Below are 19,049 nucleotides of genomic sequence, written 5' to 3'. Positions count from 1 at the left end.
TCCTAAAGACAGTGAGTAACAAAAACCACAAGGTGCAGTGAAAGTGCATTTTTATTATTAATTTAGGACTGTGGTTTAATTCGATGCTTTTAGTGCATCCATATAATTTATTTTATATTATTTATGCATTATTTTTATGGATATGTGTGTGTATATATATATATATACACACACACACACACATATATATAGTGTAATATATATATACCTTAAATATAGTGTGTCCTAAAAGTGGCATTACAAATGGTAGAACAAAGTACGAGTTCGTTTATGAACTAAGAAGTGCCAACGGTGTTTATTGGAGCCACTGTTTTAAAAGGCTGATACAGTTGTACTGCTTTTTCTTGGGTTCCATGACGACACTTTGAAACAGGGAAACACGTTGGTGCAGCAGGTAGCCTTGCCACCTCATGGGTCATGGTTTTGAACCTGAGCTTGGTTTCTGTTTATCTGTATTTAGTAACTATGCTATCGGTAATTAAAAAATCATGTTATAAATCAAATTTATCATTATTGTTAAATTGTTATTATTTTGGTTGATTTCCTCCAGGTTCTCTGGTTTCCTCCCACCTTCCAAAATCATGCCAGTGGGTGGCTTGTCTAAGATAATGTGTTTGTGCCTTGAGATGGACTGGTGACCCATCCAGGATGTATTCCCACTTTACGACACAATGATTTGGATTGACAGTGGCCCTGAACAGGATAAAGTGGTTACTGAAAGTGAGTCAGTGACAACATGAAACAAATTATTTTTAAAAAATAATGATAATTCTGTAATATGAACATAGGTTGTGGCATGGTGGATTAATGGTTAGCACGTTTGCCTCACACCTCCGAGATGGGGGTTCAAATTCTGCCTCCACCCTGTGTGTGTCTGCTCTCCCGCCGAGTTGTTCGGTTTCTTCCCCCAGTGTGTGTGTGTGTGTGTGTGTGTGTGTGTACAATTGTGCCCTGCGATGGGTTGCCTCCCCGTCCTGCCTTGTTCCCCAAGTCCCCTGGGATAGGCTCCAGGCTCCAGGCTCCCCGCGACCCCATGTAGGGTAAGAGGTGCAGAAAATGGATGGATGAAGATGTAGGTGCGCAGGAATGGGAAGGTTAAAGATGACTTTATATTATTGGTTAATATTATTTTTCTCTGTGTGGCGATGTCAAAATGAGAAACTGTCTATAGTCAGGCAAAGATCATTGCAATTTGAAGGATAATTACAGAGTAAAAATACCTTTATAATTTAAAAGTGCAAACATTTTCAGTTTCTGTAGTTTGTGTGATACAAATGAATAGTGGTAGCACTACTACATTCATTTATTTTTTTCTGTATTATTTTAATAATAATAATAATTGTTGTTATTATTATTGTTTTTATTATTTTACCATTCTGCTGGCTTTGCCTGTCTCCTTTCTGTATTTCAACTTTGTGATTCTGACTCTCTTCCAATTAGCATTCGGGGTCATTTTGTTATTTAGTCCATATTTATGTGCTTTTTAGCCCAAGGCAGTCAAGTTTCAACCTAATATCATGAAAAACGAATAGGAATTTTAACAAGCAACTTGTATTGCATTTCATGAAGGAAGTCACAGAAAAGTCTACAACCCCTCCTCAGTGCTCTAACCGAAAACCTTCGCTGATGTTCGGGACTTATTTTGTGCATATTCCTGCATGTTGTCAGCGCGTTAAGGCTTTGCACCTCTGAAACATCATTAGCATGAATAACAGATACCCTTGAATATTTACAGGATGTCCCAGGCCACAATACATGTGTATTAGTGGTAGACCTACTACACGTCCATCTCCTTTCTCCTGCATCTGTAATTAGTTGAGGAATGATGGAGCCTTACTGTGCTCCCAAAGTTGCAGAATTATTCATTACCACAGAAGGCTAAAGTTTGGCAGCACAGAGGAGAGCCAGAGTTTTGGAACAAGTGAGTGGGGTGGAAAAGAGCAAGAGAGAGATGGCACACCATCTTTTTTTTTTTTCTGACATTGACACATTTGCATTAGTTCTCTCTTTACTGGGGGAGTGGAGTATACTAGCTGTTTACAGAAGTCGATATGCATCAATTACCACACATAGACTGCAGTTCCATCAAATGGCGTGAATTAAAACTGGCTACATTTCACCTTTCCATTTTCCATACTTCTTATCCTACACAGAGTCGTGGGGGAGCCTGGAAAATATCCCAGTGAACTCTGGGCTCAAGGCAGTGGACAACCTGGATGGGGTGCCAAATCATCACAGGGCATAATCGCACACACATTCACACAACCATTCACACACTACGGACCATTTTGAAATGCCACTCATCCTACAATGTATGTCTTTTGGACTGGGGGAGGAATCCGGAGTACCTGGGGAAACCCCAGGGCAAACCTCATCCACACATGGCGGATGTGGGATTCGACCCCCCCCCCCCCTCAACCCCGGAGGTGCGAGGCAAATGTGCTAACCACTAATAGACTGAGCCCCTCGGCTACGTTTAAATGGTCTATTAATCACATTACGGCCATTTACAAATGTTTGAACAAATTCAATACGCAAATGAATTTCTGTTCCATACTGGCAGAATGATCACGGTTTGTCTTTATTATGTGTTGATCTGTCTCTTTTACATGTCATCCTCTCTACCTCTCCTTTCTCTCTCTCGCTCTCCCTCTCTGTTTCTTTTGCTCAGTCTGCCTGTCTCGGACTGAAGGTCTTGTTTACTTTCTTCAAGAGAATTTTAAATAACACGTCTTTCTCTACCCTCTCTTTTGTTAGGAGAGAGCAGATCCATTTTTTTCTTGAAGTGTGCAAACTTTCCTGTGTTTGAGACAGATGGATCAATCCACATGCATATTTCATGTTTTGTCTTGAGCAAAGCCTTTTTTCTGTCACACCGTTTTTGATTTATTGTTCCCTCTTGGCGCAAACTGAAAGTCTGTAGTAATTTATGGAACGGTGGATGAGTGGCAATAGTTTGTGATGGTCTCTTGATTCTTGTAAGACACTTTTCCGGGTGTTCTTTAGTTAGGGGATCATCATGTTCAAATTCACATTGGTCTGACCCAGATTAAAATTTCCACAGAATGTTTCAGAGATGCCAAAGTCTACGGTTTAGCCGGAGCATTTACAATTTTTCCCCATTTTCTCCCATTTCGGTTTTGCCAATTCCCAGTAGCTAACTCTCCCCTATTTAACTAGCTCCCTAACTCTACCAGGAAGGGTGGGGCATACATGTGCTTCATCTGAGACATGTGAACATCATTTCGAACTGCTGCTCCTTGCTGCATCATAGGGCAGTGCAAATATATGGAGAACAACTCATCCCTTCCACCCAGAGAGCATGGCCAATTTTGCTGTCTTGATATGGCATCATCAGGATTTGAATTCACAATCTCCCAGTGATACAGCAAACACTTTTCTGTTGCGCCACTCAGGAGCCGCATTTACGAATTTCGGCCCCTTGCTTCGTCGATACTGGAGACACCTAAAAAAAAAAAAATACACCTTTCTGCTTTCTTAAATAAGGCAGCAGTCAGACCAAACAAATATTAAATGCACCTGGTGGAAAAGCCAATTCACTGAAGGGGAAAGGACCTAGGATGTGAAAGACATTTGTTTATGGTTGTATGATTTTTTAGAAAACATGTCTTCTACTTATTAAGTAGCAGTCATACTGGACTTTTTCCTTGATATCTTTTACTGCTGCTTGGTGCACACCTGGGAAAACAACTCGGGGGTAAATAACATTACCCCTACATTCTCTCCTAAATAACACATGCCAAAATTACACAAGTGTATACTTTCAGTTTACAAATCCAAATATTTCTGCATATTGCAGTTCAGTGTGAGTTTAAACAATGGATGTGTTGTTAGCATGGAGTCATCCCATCCACCATTTTTTTTTTGTTTGTTCTCATGCTCTTCACGTCCCTGAGAGCACAGTACATCTGCCCATGTAATTCTAACTTGCTGGCTAATCCACTCAAAAATCTTCCATTACGGCAAAACTTTAAGTTCACCTGCATGCTCAAAAATACTAGAACAGCAAGATCCTAATTTTGGTGAGTCAGGTTTCTAGAGAAACTTAGCAAAAACTTAGCAAACTTCTATCAAACAGCCTCACTAAATGCTTGTAGAAGTTGTCTGGAATGAGCAGTCTAGTCTTACTCCTAGGGCAGACAGTCTAGTCCAGGGGTGTCCACTCTTATCCAGAAAGGGCCGGTGTGGGTGTAGGTTTTCATTCCAACCTAGCAGAAACCACACCTGAGTCTATTGAAAGCAAAGCTCAACTGATTAAACAGGTGGAATCAGGTGTGGCTCCTGCATGATTTGAATGAAAACCTGCACCTGTCCCGGCCATTTGCGGATAAGATTGGGCACCTGTGATCTAGTCTGTAGCCAGGGCTGCGTTTTTTTTTTCATTGCATGATGAAGATTACCACTATGCTTGCTCAGTTTTCCTAGAGATAGTCTGCATTATGAGGGCCCTGAGGCGTGTGCATTTTGGCGAACACTCAGGCAGTCCACTCTTACAAAAGATGTGTGAAGTTTTGTGAAAAAAATCCTTGGGCAAGCAAGAGTGGAACTAGTGGACCCCTCTTGTTATGCCAAGCTAGATCATGTGAACTCAGAAGGCAGCATGGAAGATGATTAGGATTATGGTGGAGCCTCCTGAGCTGAGCAGGTGAGGCATGTGCCTAATTTCCGTTTTCCCTTCAGGCCTCCTCTCAGGCAAATATCTGTACCTAATACTTAGAATGTTACATAAGTTTACAAATCTCTGGTGGGTGCAGGAGCAAGATTCATCACTCCACAAGCAAACCTCCCTGCAGTTTTTATGAACACGCCCATGTAATGAGGAACGGAAGGTATGCAGGTGGTGGTGATGAGGGGTACATAGCCGTCACCACACGTCATCTGATTTACAGGTTAAATATATACACAAAGGCGTGGTATTACATATTATTTGTGTCATTCCTTACTTCTTTCTTTCAAGGAACAGTGGTAATGTGCTTTTTGCTCTTTCTCTGTATTGTAACTGTCTGTAACAACTGCAACAGTCACGTTTTTATTCTCATAACATGACTGTACCACTGAGAAAACAATAGTAGCGGCAGTATAACAGCAGTTTCTAATGTTCAATATGAAAGAAGCATTTGATCGGTTTTCAAATAGTAAAGAGTAGTTAAGCCAAAGTGGTCATAAATATATATGTCAGAATATATGTGATAAATGGTAGCATAATCATGATACCAGTGCAGAGCCAAAATAATAAAATTATTCATATTTACTATTATTGTGCAACCTTGTTATTGGTGGGGTTTTTTTTTAATTGGAATATTCAGGTATCAGAATGTTTTTATCCCAATTAAACTTAACATGTTGTAGTGTTACAAACTGAAAATGAAATGGTTCTCGTTATGTCTCGTTTTTTCATTTGTTGGTTGCACAAGTATTGCTAAATAAACGGGATTTGATATAGCTTTTTCAATCATGCTTCTTGCCTTTTTGTTTTCTTCCTGCTACTATTTAATAAAACCCAGCTCTGTATAGTGTTCAGGCTGTGGTTGTCCTGTTAACAGCTTCTCGCATCTGATCTGTGGATCTCTTCAGTTTCTTCAGCGTGACCCATGGCCTCTTGGTTGTTTCTCTGACTAACGCCTACCTTACCTGGTTACTAACTTTTGGTAGATGGCCTTGGTAGATTGGATCTGGTGCTCAGGGGGCATGGTGGATTAGTGGGTAGCATATTTGCCTTGCACCTTCAGGGTTGGGGGTTCGATTCCCACCTCCACCCTGTGTGCACAGAGCTTGCATGTTCTCCCAGTGCTTCGGGGGTTTCCTCCGGATACTCAGGTTTCCTCCCCCAGTTTTAAGACATGTGTAGTAGGCTGATTGCCATTTGCAAATTGTCCGTAGTGTGTGAAGTGGGAAGTAGTAGCTCAGTGGTTAAGAAGTTGGACTTCTGATCAAAAGGTTGTACATTCAAATCCCAGCACCACCAAGCTGTGTCAGATAAGTGGTACAGAAAATGGATGGATGGATTTGGTGCTCGATGATATGTTTTAAAAATATTTTTATAACCAAACCCTGGTTGATTTTTTTTTCCAAAACTTTGTCCTGGACCTGTTTTCATAGCTTCCTGGTATTAATGATGCTGTTTGTTTAGGTATGTTCTCTAACAAACACTGGGTTCTTCCAGGAAATTACCATGAGGTCATGTGATATTTTAATTGCACCCAGGTGAACTCCATTTAACTGAATTTATAGCATCTAATGGGAACTAATGGTGACTTTTTTAGTTTAGTTTTGATGAGCCTGTGCCCACTGTGGCCTCAGATTCCTGTTCTCAGCTGACCCGAGTGGAATCCAGTGTGGTCTTCTGCTGTTGTAGCCCATCAGACTTAAGATTCAACATGGTTTTCTGCTCACCATATCTTTAATACTCACCATGTAAAGAGTGAACCTCTGATCTTTCTTATTAACAAGGTCATAAGCCTGCATAACTGTCACTCACTGGATGTTTTTGTCTTTTGCACCATTCTGTATAAACTCTAGAAAGTGTTGTGCATGAAAATCCCAGGAGATCAGGGGTTACTGAAATACTCAAACCATCCCATCTGGCACCAAAAACCATGGTAAATGTCACTGAGATCACATTTTTTCCCCCATTCTGGTACTTATTCAGAACATAAACTGAAGCTCTTGACCAGTATCTACATGGTTTTATGCACCTGTAGCTGCCACATGATTGGCTGATTTCATGAATATGAAGGTGTTCCTATTAAAAGCTCCAGTGAGGATCAAATCCCAGTTAAAACCATTTCAGTTCCAGGTTGCAAAGCTACAAAATATTGAAAAGTTCATTTCTTTTTGCTGGCATCTGGATGAGGGTGACCTTGAAGCCAGCGCAATTTCTTCAGCACATCTGCGTATCATCCTGCAAATCTGGGATGAACAGGGTGTAGTTTTCCATGCTTGGTGATCAAGGGCAGCATACTTGGCTTCTTTGCGGTTGAGTCTCTGATCCTTCTGGTTGTTTTTAACTTGTTTTGGTCTTTCTTGGTAGCGATTGCCGTACTTTCCACATTTTACCTCCAGAGAGGTAGCTGGCACGCATGGCTGAACCATCACAACCTTAATTTTTGGATTACCTTCTCAATCATGGCTTCCTGTACACATCTAATTCTGATGGTCAGGTTTCAAAGACTATCATGGAGGGGAAACTCCCAGGAGGAAAAGATCAATGGTGTAAAATTTATGCAAGGCATGGTGGGTTCAGTAGATGGTTTAGGATAAGTATGTGAATATTAATGAACCAAGACTGCGGGGGCTTCAGCTTGGACCAGCAAGCAGCACAGACCATTTTTGATCTAGAGCAGGAGAGAACCATTGAACTGTATCTCTTAGCTTATATCACTTATATACCGAGAGAAGTGAAGTGAGAGGATATTAAAACATTTTTCCATTTCTTTCCTATTCATTTCTGTTCTTTTCTTTTCACTTCTCTTTCCTTTTTTCTTTTCTTTTCTTTCCTTCTCTTCCCTTCTTGCCGTAGGTATGCTTCTCCTCTTCTGCTCTCTTCTTTTTGCTTCTCTTCTCTTCTTTTCTGTTCCCTTCTCTTTTATCTTCTTCCCTTTCGCTCCTTATCTTTCCTTTCCTTTCTCTACTCTTTCACCCCCTTACATTTCTCTTCTCGTCATCCTTTCTTTTTCTTTCCTTTCCTTCCCATCTCTTCTTGCCCCATGCCTCTTCACTTCTCTTCTCTTTCCTTTTTTCTTTTCTTTTCTTTCCTTTCCTTTCCTTCTCTTCTATTCTTGTATGCTCGTTCTCTTCCCCTTTCTTTTATTTTCTTCTTCCCTTTCCCTTCGCTGCTTATATTATCTTTCCTTTCTTTTCCTTTCTCTTCTTTTTTCATTCTCTTTCATTTCTCTTCTTTTCCCATCAGATCAGGGTCTTCATTGTGTAGGGAATGTGCGCTTGAACGCTTGTCTTCTTTAATCACTGCTTTCAGAAATGATACTTCAGATGACATTCGTGCCATCTGTATTCCTTTTAAAGTAGGTTGTCCATGTGCTCACACTAAATCTGCTGTAAATTGGAGACAGCTTGACCACTGTTGTGTCCCTTCCCTGCACTCCTGTTTCTTGGCACCTTGCCAAGTTCATCCTCAGTGCAGCTGCAGCTCTGGACGAGTTCTGTAGCTGCAGCTTATTAAGTGTGCTGCTGAGGCTCTCACTGCGCATTAGCCTCGCTGATGCCGGTCACTTTTTCCCTGCAAAGTCACACCGTTTTACACAAATTCATGCATTAAAAATGGTGTGAAGAAACGGGACGAGAGAAATCCACAGATTAAAAAACTGCCATCACAATTCTCTGTACGCTTCCTGTTTGCTACCCACGTTATCACGTCGGTGTGTTTGAATCCCCTTCTCTCACAGTCACATCTCGTCTCTAGTGATCTCTGAAGCTCAGGATGATTTCGGGTGCTAATAGCGCTCCTGCCTTCCTGCTGTAATGAATGTTTAAAGAAATCTCACTCTGCCTGCCAGTCTCGTTCGCACTCATCCATAATGTGCCTACAGTAAAGATCTGGCACTCTTTACAGGAATGTTCATTAGTTATAAATCTCTGTCTATAGCAGATATTTGATCTTGTTGCTGAAATGTCAATAATGTCAATATTGTCAATAATGCTTTAATAGTGCTACTATTATTCACATCATGACTCTCTAGCAGTGCATTACTGTGCTCTGTCAGAGTCTGTAATGAACATAATGGCATCTCGCGCGCTCTCTCTCTCTCTCTCTCTCTCACTCACACACACACACACGTTCCAGAAACGTCATCAAACTTAGTACTAACAATTTTATCTGTTATTTCTCTGAGTAATTTTCTCTTTGAAGCAGCTGCCAGTGAAGAAATCATCTTTATACTGACTTAACCTTCACAAATTCTCCTCTTCTTTCCTTTCTTCTCTTCTCTTCTTCCCTTTACTATTGCTTCTTTCTTTACTTTTCTCTTCTCTTCTCTAATTCCCTTTTCTTTTCTTTTCTGTCTTCTCTTTCCTTTTTTCTTTTATCTTCTTTTTAGTTTCTCTCTCTTGTCTTTCATCCCCTTTCATTTCTCTTCTCTTTATCCTTCAAGAAATTCATCATTTCTTTGCTTATTGTCTTTCATTCACTTTCACGTCTCTTCTCTTCATCCTCTTCATTTCTCCTCTCTTTTCTCATCTCATCTCTTGTCTTCTTGTCTCTTCCCTTTGTCCTTTTCTTTGCTTTGCTTTCTCTTGTCTTTATTTTTCCCCATGTGATCAGATCAGGTCCTGCTCTATTTTATTAACTAATAGTGTGTGTCTGGGTCTCTTGTGTCTGACTGTCTATCTGTGTCTGTTTATTTGGCTGTCTGGTCTCTCGGTGTGGCTGCGTTAGTGTGTGTCTCTCGGTGTGGCTGCGTTAGTGTGTGTCTCTCGGTGTGGCTGCGTTAGTGTGTGTCTCTCGGTGTGGCTGCGTTAGTGTGTGTCTCTCGGTGTGGCTGCGTTAGTGTGTGTCTCTCGGTGTGGCTGCGTTAGTGTGTCTCTCTCGGTGTGGCTGCGTTAGTGTGTGTCTCTCGGTGTGGCTGCGTTAGTGTGTGTCTCTTGGTGTGGCTGCGTTAGTCTCTCTCTCTCTCTCTCTCTCTCTCTCTCTCTCTCTCTCTCTCGGTGTGGCTGTGTTAGCGTCTCTCTCTCGGTGTGGCTGTGTTAGCTCTGAGGGATCGATGTGGACATGTTGGGGGTTGAGTGTAGGCTGAAGTGTAAAACAGCCTGTGAGAGCTGAATCACGAGGCTCAGTTGCCTTAATCATTTCCAGTCTATTCTTCTCCCTCGAGCCCATCTCAAGTGTTTGCTGAACATTTTTTTTGTCTCTTATCAATTCATCGCACACTTGAGGAGTGAGGCAGGAAGCGAGAGAGAGAGAGAATGAATAAAAGGGTGGTTTGGCATGTGTGGGAGAGTTAGAAAGTGAGGGTGAGGGAGACAGGGTGTGACTTCCTGTAGAGAAGCGGTGGGCTCTCCGTCTCCATTGTGATGCGCTGCTGATGGATTTGCTCTTGTAGAGATGACCTACCTCTGCTAATTACCTTTTTAATGTTTCATCCTCTCTAATGATGTTTGCAGTCTCTGAGCTATAGCGGTTCAGCAGGAAGAGAGAGGGACGAAGGGAAGAAGTGGGAAGAACAGGAAGGGATTAATGTAGTAGGGCCATGAGTTCAAGAAGGGATCTACAGTGTGAATTAAAGGGCAGCACTTCTGTAGAAATCCCCCATGCTGAGTGATTTCTGGAGAAATGTATTAGCTCTCAATGTCTTGAAAGGTTTAGTTTTCAGAAAAATTAGAATGTTAATTTGTAGCCTGCCACAGACAGAGCTGCTTTTGCAGTAGCTTTATGCAATGTACACTCTTGGGCAAAAAATAAATAAATAAAAATAGGCCAAACCCAAAATGGGAAAATATTTTTAATTTAGCTTTTAATGGTCTTAACAACAAATCATTCTTTTCTTAGAATAAATTTGCTTCAGTTAAAGCTTAGATAAGACAGATATGTTTTAGCCCTTTTTTTTTTTTTACCCATCTTTATCAAGGGTGCCAATAATTCTGGCGCTTACATGAATTATTATTGCAAGGTTAATTTGCAAATCTCGCATTAAGTAACTAAGGGCATGACTACACTGGACACGTGGCAACAAGGTTACGATATTAGAAGAACGTGTTTGGATGAAATTGTTTGAAGATCGCTGAGGCTCATGGTGACGCTACTTGTATGTGTATGTATGTATGTATGTATGTGTATATATATATATATATATATATATACACACAGGATTACAGGCTTAGCAAAAAATAATAATAATTCAGGAGCTGTCTGCTTGAGTTTGTGATGTGCAACACTTCGGATGATCCAATACGGCATTTTTAATTCATGTTGATTACTCAGGAAATGGCTTAATGTTTATGTTTGTACAAATATGTTTACTCACTTTCGAACTTTGTCATGAGAAGAAATAAGACAGTGATTTATATTTTAGCAGACCAGTAGTTGGTAAGCAACCTTGTGAATATTGGCAAGCTAAAAAAATTTTGCCTGTAAGCCCTTCAAATCATCAAATATCTTATGTGTTATGTGCAATAATATCACCAGTGTCAATGAGCTTTGAAGAGTTCCATTCAGATGGAGTTGACGATTTGGGCTAAAGCAGCGATCACATGACTATTAACTACTACTATTAAGAATTGGTAGGGTGTGCTATTATAGAAAAATCACATGCAAAGCAGATAACCATTACCACCCCAACGTGGATTATTTTCCTATATCAGCAAGCCCCGATATACTGTTTTATTCCTTGTGTTCTGGCAACGATTGCAGTTTTTAATTTATTAATGAACCACCACATATTTCCACGTTTAATGTTGTGCCTCAGTAAGAGAAGTTAGTTTTGTAGGTTATAGCTGCAATAAACAGACTTTCTTTCACCAGCCTCTGTTTTTTTTTCTTCCTTCTCTCCCTCTTAAAGTCAGTATGACAAAAAAAAAAAAAGAAAAACCTCAATTTATCACATTATCAAGAAAACCACAAAGTCCTCTGTCCTGGTGGAAAACTTGCCTTCGGCAAAGCTGTGACGCTGGAGACTCCTTCCATAAATGCCGAATAAACCTTGCAGAAACTTTCACCACATCAACATTAAGAAACAATCTTCTTTTTTCTTTTCTTTCTTTTTTTTTTTTTTTAAACTGAAAAAAAAAAAGCTCACTGTATTTACTTAATTCGGATGCGTTCATCGGTTCTGTATAAATTAATCGAGTTATGATCAAATCCTGCAGCTCCTGAATGGCGCAGTAGAAAAGCATTCAAGTTCGAATCCCAATGACCGCCATCCATGGCTAGGAGCCAAAGAGAGCAAAATTGGCCTTGCTGTCGGGGAGGGAGGGGTGGCATACTCTCTCTCCCCTATCAATCACCTATCCCCTATCATGCATGCTGAAGCGGGCGAATAGCACTCTATGAGACACAGTTTGAAAAGATGCAGGCTTCCAGTGCCTCGGAAGAAGCATGTGATAGCCTTCACCCTCCCTGGTTGGTAGCCGTTATGTGATAGTGCTTGACAGGTGGTAATCAGCCACGGCTAAATTCAAACGTAGATTTAAAAAATCTATTATTAATGAATTAATAAAATCTAACCCTGCACTGTTACCATTCCTGCACAGCGACATTACCGCTTCACTGTCTTTCCTTACATGATTTCTCCCCATCAGCACCTACATCCTCCAGAGATTTTCAAACACATTTGGATTACATTACTGCTACGTGAATTGATCACACTACATAATTCTACATAATTCAGACTAGTCATAACATTGAAACATGTTTAAATTCCATTTAGTATATAATCAATGAAATCATGTTTTGAGAACCCCTGCTCTAAATGATCGCTGTACAAACCGAAGCGAGGAAGAGGATGTGAAATTCACTGCTACCGGACGTGATAAACTTTTTCGCATACCACAGTCTGTTCCATTCTAGTGAACAGGATTTGTATGTGTACACCCATCCTACAAGTAGAGCATGATAGCTTACATATTCCAATGCATGTTTTTTGCCTTTGAGTATGTAAATATGAAGGCATTTCGAATAGAATCCAACATTGTCAGCATTAACGTGAAATTTTATTCATGAACACGAATGCTATCTGTCTGTGCCCTTTTTTCTGTCTGTGTAAGAATTTCCCACAGCTTTTGAAAGCCAGGACGGATTTACATCTGTTACTACTGTAGTGCTAGACATTGACAGGGCCACAGGCGTCCAAGCTGAGCCACTCTTTGATGCCATTTTCCACGCGTTTTGCATCTGTCAGGTCTGACCTTAGAGCCGAGTTCATCGCAGGAGACGATATTAAAGCAGCTGTCAGTGAAACAGACAGGCATCATCTTTTACTCTGGCAGGACCACTCTTTTCATGATGAGTCCTCATCTCTGGAGAGATGGGCCATGAACGCAGAGTCATGAAACAATGCCAACAGTGGTTAAGAATGATATGAGATTTAAAGGTGAAGGTCACAGGAGACTGGAGACTTGATGAGACCACACTAAAAGAGTGTGTGGAGGAATGGGCCAGTCCGCTACTTTACTGTTCGAGTCCATTTCCTGTAAGTTCTCTTGTTAAGACAATCCCCTGGTTGCTGAATCCACCGCAACTCTCTGACAGCTGACGGATGGTTTGCGCTTCACGAATGCCGTGCTGCAGCATTTCTCTCCGTGGCGATAAAAACGAATAAGCTTTCACTGCGTAAATACCAGAGAGAGCGGAGAGACAATTGACCTGCGGAAAAAAAGCACAGTCTTGACTCCTTCCTCAAAAACACGATTCTGCCTAAAGTTTTTCAATCTAACTTTCCTCTGATAGTTCCACGGAGAGTTTGTCAGTACAATGTATTGGCACTCACAGCGAATGAAGGTGAGGAAGGATTTCCTCTCGTCCCTCCTGAAGCCTCCTACAGGGTCTGAGATCATCCACTTTCAATAAAGATGGATTGCTCGCTCCTGCTGGGGGAAATTTTATCTTTAAAAGTTTGTTTTTTCTTTTTTTTTTTCCTCCTCTGCTTCTTAATGATCCTGGGAAAAAAAAGCAGCACATTCTGTTCTAACATGTAATTTTGTGTCACTGGGCATTCAGCCGACAACCAAGCTTTTGAAATATTGTCCTCTTCTGCTTTTAAAGTGGTTGTACAGAGAGGAAGCAGGATGAACGTGTGTTGCAGTTTGATAACTTTTAATCAAGTCCCCTGCCTCATGTTGAGCCCTGGGATTTCATTAAAGAGGAAATGGTTTGCAGTAGCTAAATGAGTCTATCTGCAATTTCTGAAGTACTTTTTTATTGTCACTTTATGGTTTAACTGTAGCAGTCTTGTTTTCTCTTTTTTTCCCTCTCAGCATAAAGATGGTGTTCCTGTGGACTGCTGGTGACATTTTCAAGACTACGTACTTTGTGATTAACCAAAGCCCCGCTCAGTTCTGGGTGTGTGGGATGACCCAGATTTTGATTGACATCGCCATTCTGGTGCAAGTCGGCTACTACGGTCTGGACTCCAGAGCTAAAGTGGGATGAGGATGATCTCCGGGAATCGGTCTCCACTCTCAAACAAGGGCTCCTTAACTATGTGCATGTTCATTTCTTTTATTTTCTTTAGTTCAAAGCTTATTTAAATGTTTGTGTCAGTTTTTTTTTTATTTTATTTTTACACTATTTATATTTTTAGTTACATTGCTGATCACAGGAAAGAGAAGCTCCCATAATGTATCTTCTCAAAAGTTTGCCACAATTATGTCTTATTTGTTTCATACATCCATTAAGTCTCTGCTGTGAGAAGTGTTCCTGAGCTTGGCAAACCATGAGAAGAGCCCCCAGCAGATTTAGTGAAATGTGAACTGGCAGGCGGCTCCAGAGAGAGCGTGCCAAATTCATCTGCAAATCTGCACCACTTGATCTACACTTTGGACTGTTCCACAGCCAGGACTGTCCCATCCACTCACCATCCTGAAATCATTTGCTAAATCTGCACCTGTCTCTATGTGGACATAGAAAAAGACAGATTTCAAAAAATGGTCCTGTATCATTTTTATAGAGTTCAGGCTTTAGGATGATGCTGTTACAGTTGAAAGAACAACCAGAGTGTTCACCAAATCTGTATGAATTAATTCATTTCTACCTGAAGAATCCTGTTTTAAAAAAAAAAAGAACATTGCTGTAAATCTTTGCACCTCAGTATAGATCTTCAAGATGGTGCCCAAAGAGTTCCACAGTTTAATGAAGCCGTGACAGCTGAAATCCACTTATTTTAGAACATTAGGATTCTACACTCATTGGAAGAAAAGAAAGAATATTATAGAAGGGTTCTTTGGTTGTCCATCTGTGGAGAACCGATAAAGGTTCTATGTACATCCATACAGCTGACTGTTTTCCTATCCGAGAGGAACCTTTTCAGGAAAAGTGTTTTTTGTTTGTTTGTATACAGAGGTGCCAACATTTAACGTTTAGTTTTAGCATTTCTGAGTTTTGACCCCTTGTTACAACGATGCGCGAGACACCTGAAAACTGAAAAGCCAGTTCACTGAAGGGGAAAGGACGCGGGATGGGAAAATCATGCACTTGCTAGTCCATACAGGATTTTCGAGTTTTTTGTGATTGTTGCGGCCAAAAATTATTGCTTTTGCCATGTTTTTTGTTTTTTGTTTGTTTTTTTTTGTTTGTTTGTTTGTTTTTTTCTTCAAAGTTTGCGACACAGTTTACAGAAAACTACTTTTTGCAATTGCACAAAATTGTTTTGCACAGTCTTTCGCAGTGATGTTTGTTGGTGAATGAGAATTTTTAGCTGTACTCATGTTCGACGCACGTGAATTGTGATGATATCACATGACGTGTCTTGGTCCAAATCTGCAGAAATTCGGCGGTAATTTAGAAAAATTGCAAGCTCCTCCGAATATTGTGGAGTTTCCTTGATTTTGTGTTGATTTCTGCGATCGTAAAATCCTGGAGGGACTGATTATGCTTCTTATCTAGATGACCTGTGAATTCACAAACCAATCCACATAGGTGGGAATGTAGGCTCTTTAGTCCATAAAAAAATTGGAGAACTGCTTATTATAAAGGAGCAGCCATGCCAGAGTGTTGCCTTGCTGTTTTCTTACTATTGCTTGTCTCAAAGAGGGGGAAAAAAAAAAAAACGCCTCGTATACTGACGTACGTTTGAGTTTCTGTTGTAAAATTCTGTTTTTTCTCCCTGCCTGCTAGGATTTTCTTATTAGCACTGTTGGCACCTCATGTGTTCATACCTCTCCAGAAGAACTTTTCATTTGATCAAAATGGTAGAATGCTTTTTGTTGTTGGTTTATACATAGAACCAAAGGAAAAAAACAAATGTACTACCCTTTAAGATATTTCCTGGAACCCTTTTTTTTTTCTTTCTGAGGAGTCACTGATTGTGATTTATTTATTGTTATTAGTCACTGATACTGATTTACTGTTTAATTTTTTTTTAAGTGTATTTCAGGGGGAAAAAAAAGTGTGTTGGAAACTCATGTACACATTAGTTTTAGTTTTAGCTCTAATAGTGAAAATTAGACCAAAGGATAATTGTGAACCCTTTCCGGTACATTAGCGTCCGAATACTTTACTGGTTTAATGGCATAGATAATGGCATAAACACTGCATCCCTCTCACTGGACTGATGCTGTGCTCATGTGTTTATTGATGTTGGAAACAGTAAGAGTGAGACTATTATTTCTTGGTTAGCCAGGAAACTGCTGCAAATGTTGAAAGGCAGTGTGTGATGAGACTTCCATCAGGAAGCTGTTCCACAACATTAAGCATCACGCCAGTGCTGTGAGTGAGACACTATTGATCATTGACCCTATAACTCTGAATCCTGCCCCAGTGCCTAACAGCTGCAGGGTATGTCTATCTGGGTCCGATAAGCCCTGCGGCATCTCCTTCGTTTTCACTCTCACGTCTCACAGTTTGGAGAAGAGAATGCTTCCATTCTCGGCGTGTCTTACACACCACAGTGTGATTTCAGTGACCCGAGAGTGGATGTGTGTTAGACGAGGTTAGTCGCCACGAGGATAGGGCTGTCTGACAGTTTTGACCTTGTGGAGATATTTACCTGGTCCCTAAAAGGATAACTAACTTTTTTTTTCTTTTACAAAAATTGCTGTTACAATATAGCTGTTAAAAAAAAAAAACCAAAAAAAAACATTTCTTTGTAGTTACTGAAGTTAAGGTCAGGGTTAGATGTAGGTATAGGCATAGCATTGATTAGCTATGTTAATACACTATATGGCCAAAAGTATGTGGACACCTGACCATTACACTGTCCTTGTTGAACATCCCGTTCCATATTAATTCCCCCTTTTCCTGCTATAATAACCTCCACCTCTTCTGGGAAGGCTTTCCAATAGATTTTGGAGCTTGGCTGTAGGGATTTGCCCATTCACCACTCAAGAGCATTAGTGAAGTCAGGCATTGATGTTGGGAGAGAAGATCTGGGGTGCATTCAGCGTTCCACTTCATCCCAAAGGTGTGCAGAGGGGGGGTGAGGTTAGGGCTCTGTGCAGGGCACTTGAGTTATTCCACTCCAGAATTGACAAACCATGTCTTCATGGACCTCACATTGTGCACAGGGGTATTGTCGTGCTGGAACATGTTTGGGCCTTCATACAGAGACCCCCCATATGGGTGTGATGGTCAGGTGTCCACAAATGTTTGGCCATATAGTGTAAATACATCAATGAAAGTTCCTCACAAGGATAGTCAGGTGTGTGTGTGTGTGTGTATTAGGTCTCACAATGATGGTATTCATACCTTCCTCAAATTTGTCTCAATCAGTAGTGACGTGTCGATGTTTAAAGCAGCTGTTCCCTCAGTAATACAGATCCGATGCTGTTGCTCTGATCAAACACGGCTGAACATTTTTCCATGGTGCTATTTTAAGAGACGTTACCAGTGTTTTATTATTTTCCCATCAGATTTTCCAAAACCATCCAGCTATTCACTCACTTACTTCCAGGTTGCTTTGCATTTTGCTTTCTATATATGCAGTGCTCTTGTATGACGTACATACTCATGTAATACAAATATATCACAGTGCAAAGCTTTTAAGAGCTCTAGTAACCAAAGAGATTCTTTTCTCCAACATATAATGTCCTATACACACAGGTGTTGTAAATGTGTAATGTTTGCATGACTGGCGAATGGCTTAGCTTTTGATTTTATAGTGTGCTATTGTGAACTGTAGATGAGTTTCGGATGAGCATGGTCAATCGTGTATAACGCAGAACGATTATGGCTCTTTAATGATGCCTTAATATTTGATACTTTATTGGACTCTTGTTACACACAAGCTTTGGGAAAGACTGCACTCCAAAACATACACACACAAAACTTCCTGAACTTTGGGTGAATGTTATTATGATATATACATCAGTGAATTCATTGATTCAGCACAGACTGATGATCATATTATGTCACATTCTCAGCGAAATGTTACTGAAAGCCAATGAATAAAGTGTTTTTCAGGGAGGACATTTATTAAACAAATGAATCAATGCAATCTGTGTGGCCCTATCTCATTTGCACTCTCGAAATGGACCTCTGCATTACAGTGTGTAGAAATGTGATTTTTTTTTTTTACTTCAATTTTATTTATTTTTTAAAAAAGATATTGCAAGTCATTACATCACTTTCCTCACAAAGTAAAAATATCAGCATTTAGCACCAGACTACACATCTCTTAAATTAGATCTGACCCCAGGCATATAAACATATTGTTACATTAAATGTGTCCCAAAAATTCCCCTCCCCTCCTTATTATCTTTCTTAGTATCCAGGGTTTATTTCCATACTATTTATAAAGTGACACAGCTATAGAGAAGTCGAGGAGATGGTGCTCTGCAGGCGGGCAGTGCTGTGGATACAAATCACTCCAAATATCCTCCTTCCTTTCTGGCATATGTAGCAAAAACGTTGTGAAATTAGATCACTGTCTATCATGCGTCCCGACACCACGATGCTGGGTGTGAAGCAGAAGCCTGGAATAAAACAGAATGAAAACATTTCACCAAGAGTGCTGTTTACAGGCAACATTTCACACGTCAGGAAGAAAGATCAGCAGGTAGCAATTAGCATGCTCCTCAAATATGGTTTGCCAATATGATTGCATTCATTTGATAAAGGAATGCAGCTTTACACTGTAGAAGCTGCTTTTATCATCAGGATGGGGTTTTCTAAAATTGGATGTCCTCTATGAAACCCTCCTTAAAGATTCAGGCTATACCTTAATCAACCCTAAACATGTAAAGTGGACTTCCGATACGACGGTTGTTTGACATAAAATCCCAAAGTTGACATTTATAAGGTTGTGAATTTGTGAATCCATGTTGTGAATGTCACGTGTTGTGACTGGTATGCTCTCCAGGGTACATTCCCTGCCTAACACCGAGTATTCCCGGGATAGACTCCGGATCCACTGCAACTCATCATA

At 40.4% G+C, this 19,049-nt stretch overlaps 1 protein-coding gene across 4 annotated transcripts in view; it reads left to right on the top strand.

Moving 5' to 3' along the window:
* The window catches only part of si:dkey-246g23.2 (solute carrier family 66 member 2), a 55,876-nt gene extending 41,562 nt beyond the window's left edge, over positions 1–14,314 (top strand). For all 4 annotated transcript variants that reach the window (XM_053622845.1, XM_053622844.1, XM_053622847.1 and 1 more), the window contains exon 5: positions 13,945–14,314. In XM_053622845.1, the coding sequence (XP_053478820.1) occupies positions 13,945–14,119 (175 nt within the window). In that variant the 3' untranslated portion in view covers positions 14,120–14,314. The remainder of the gene's footprint in view (positions 1–13,944) is intronic.
* The last annotated feature ends 4,735 nt before the right edge of the window (positions 14,315–19,049 follow it).

Source organism: Ictalurus furcatus, chromosome 4 (assembly GCF_023375685.1).
Source record: "Ictalurus furcatus strain D&B chromosome 4, Billie_1.0, whole genome shotgun sequence".
In the NCBI taxonomy this organism is placed as follows: Eukaryota; Metazoa; Chordata; class Actinopteri; order Siluriformes; family Ictaluridae; genus Ictalurus; species Ictalurus furcatus.
This window is presented reverse-complemented; position numbering and strand designations above follow the sequence as displayed.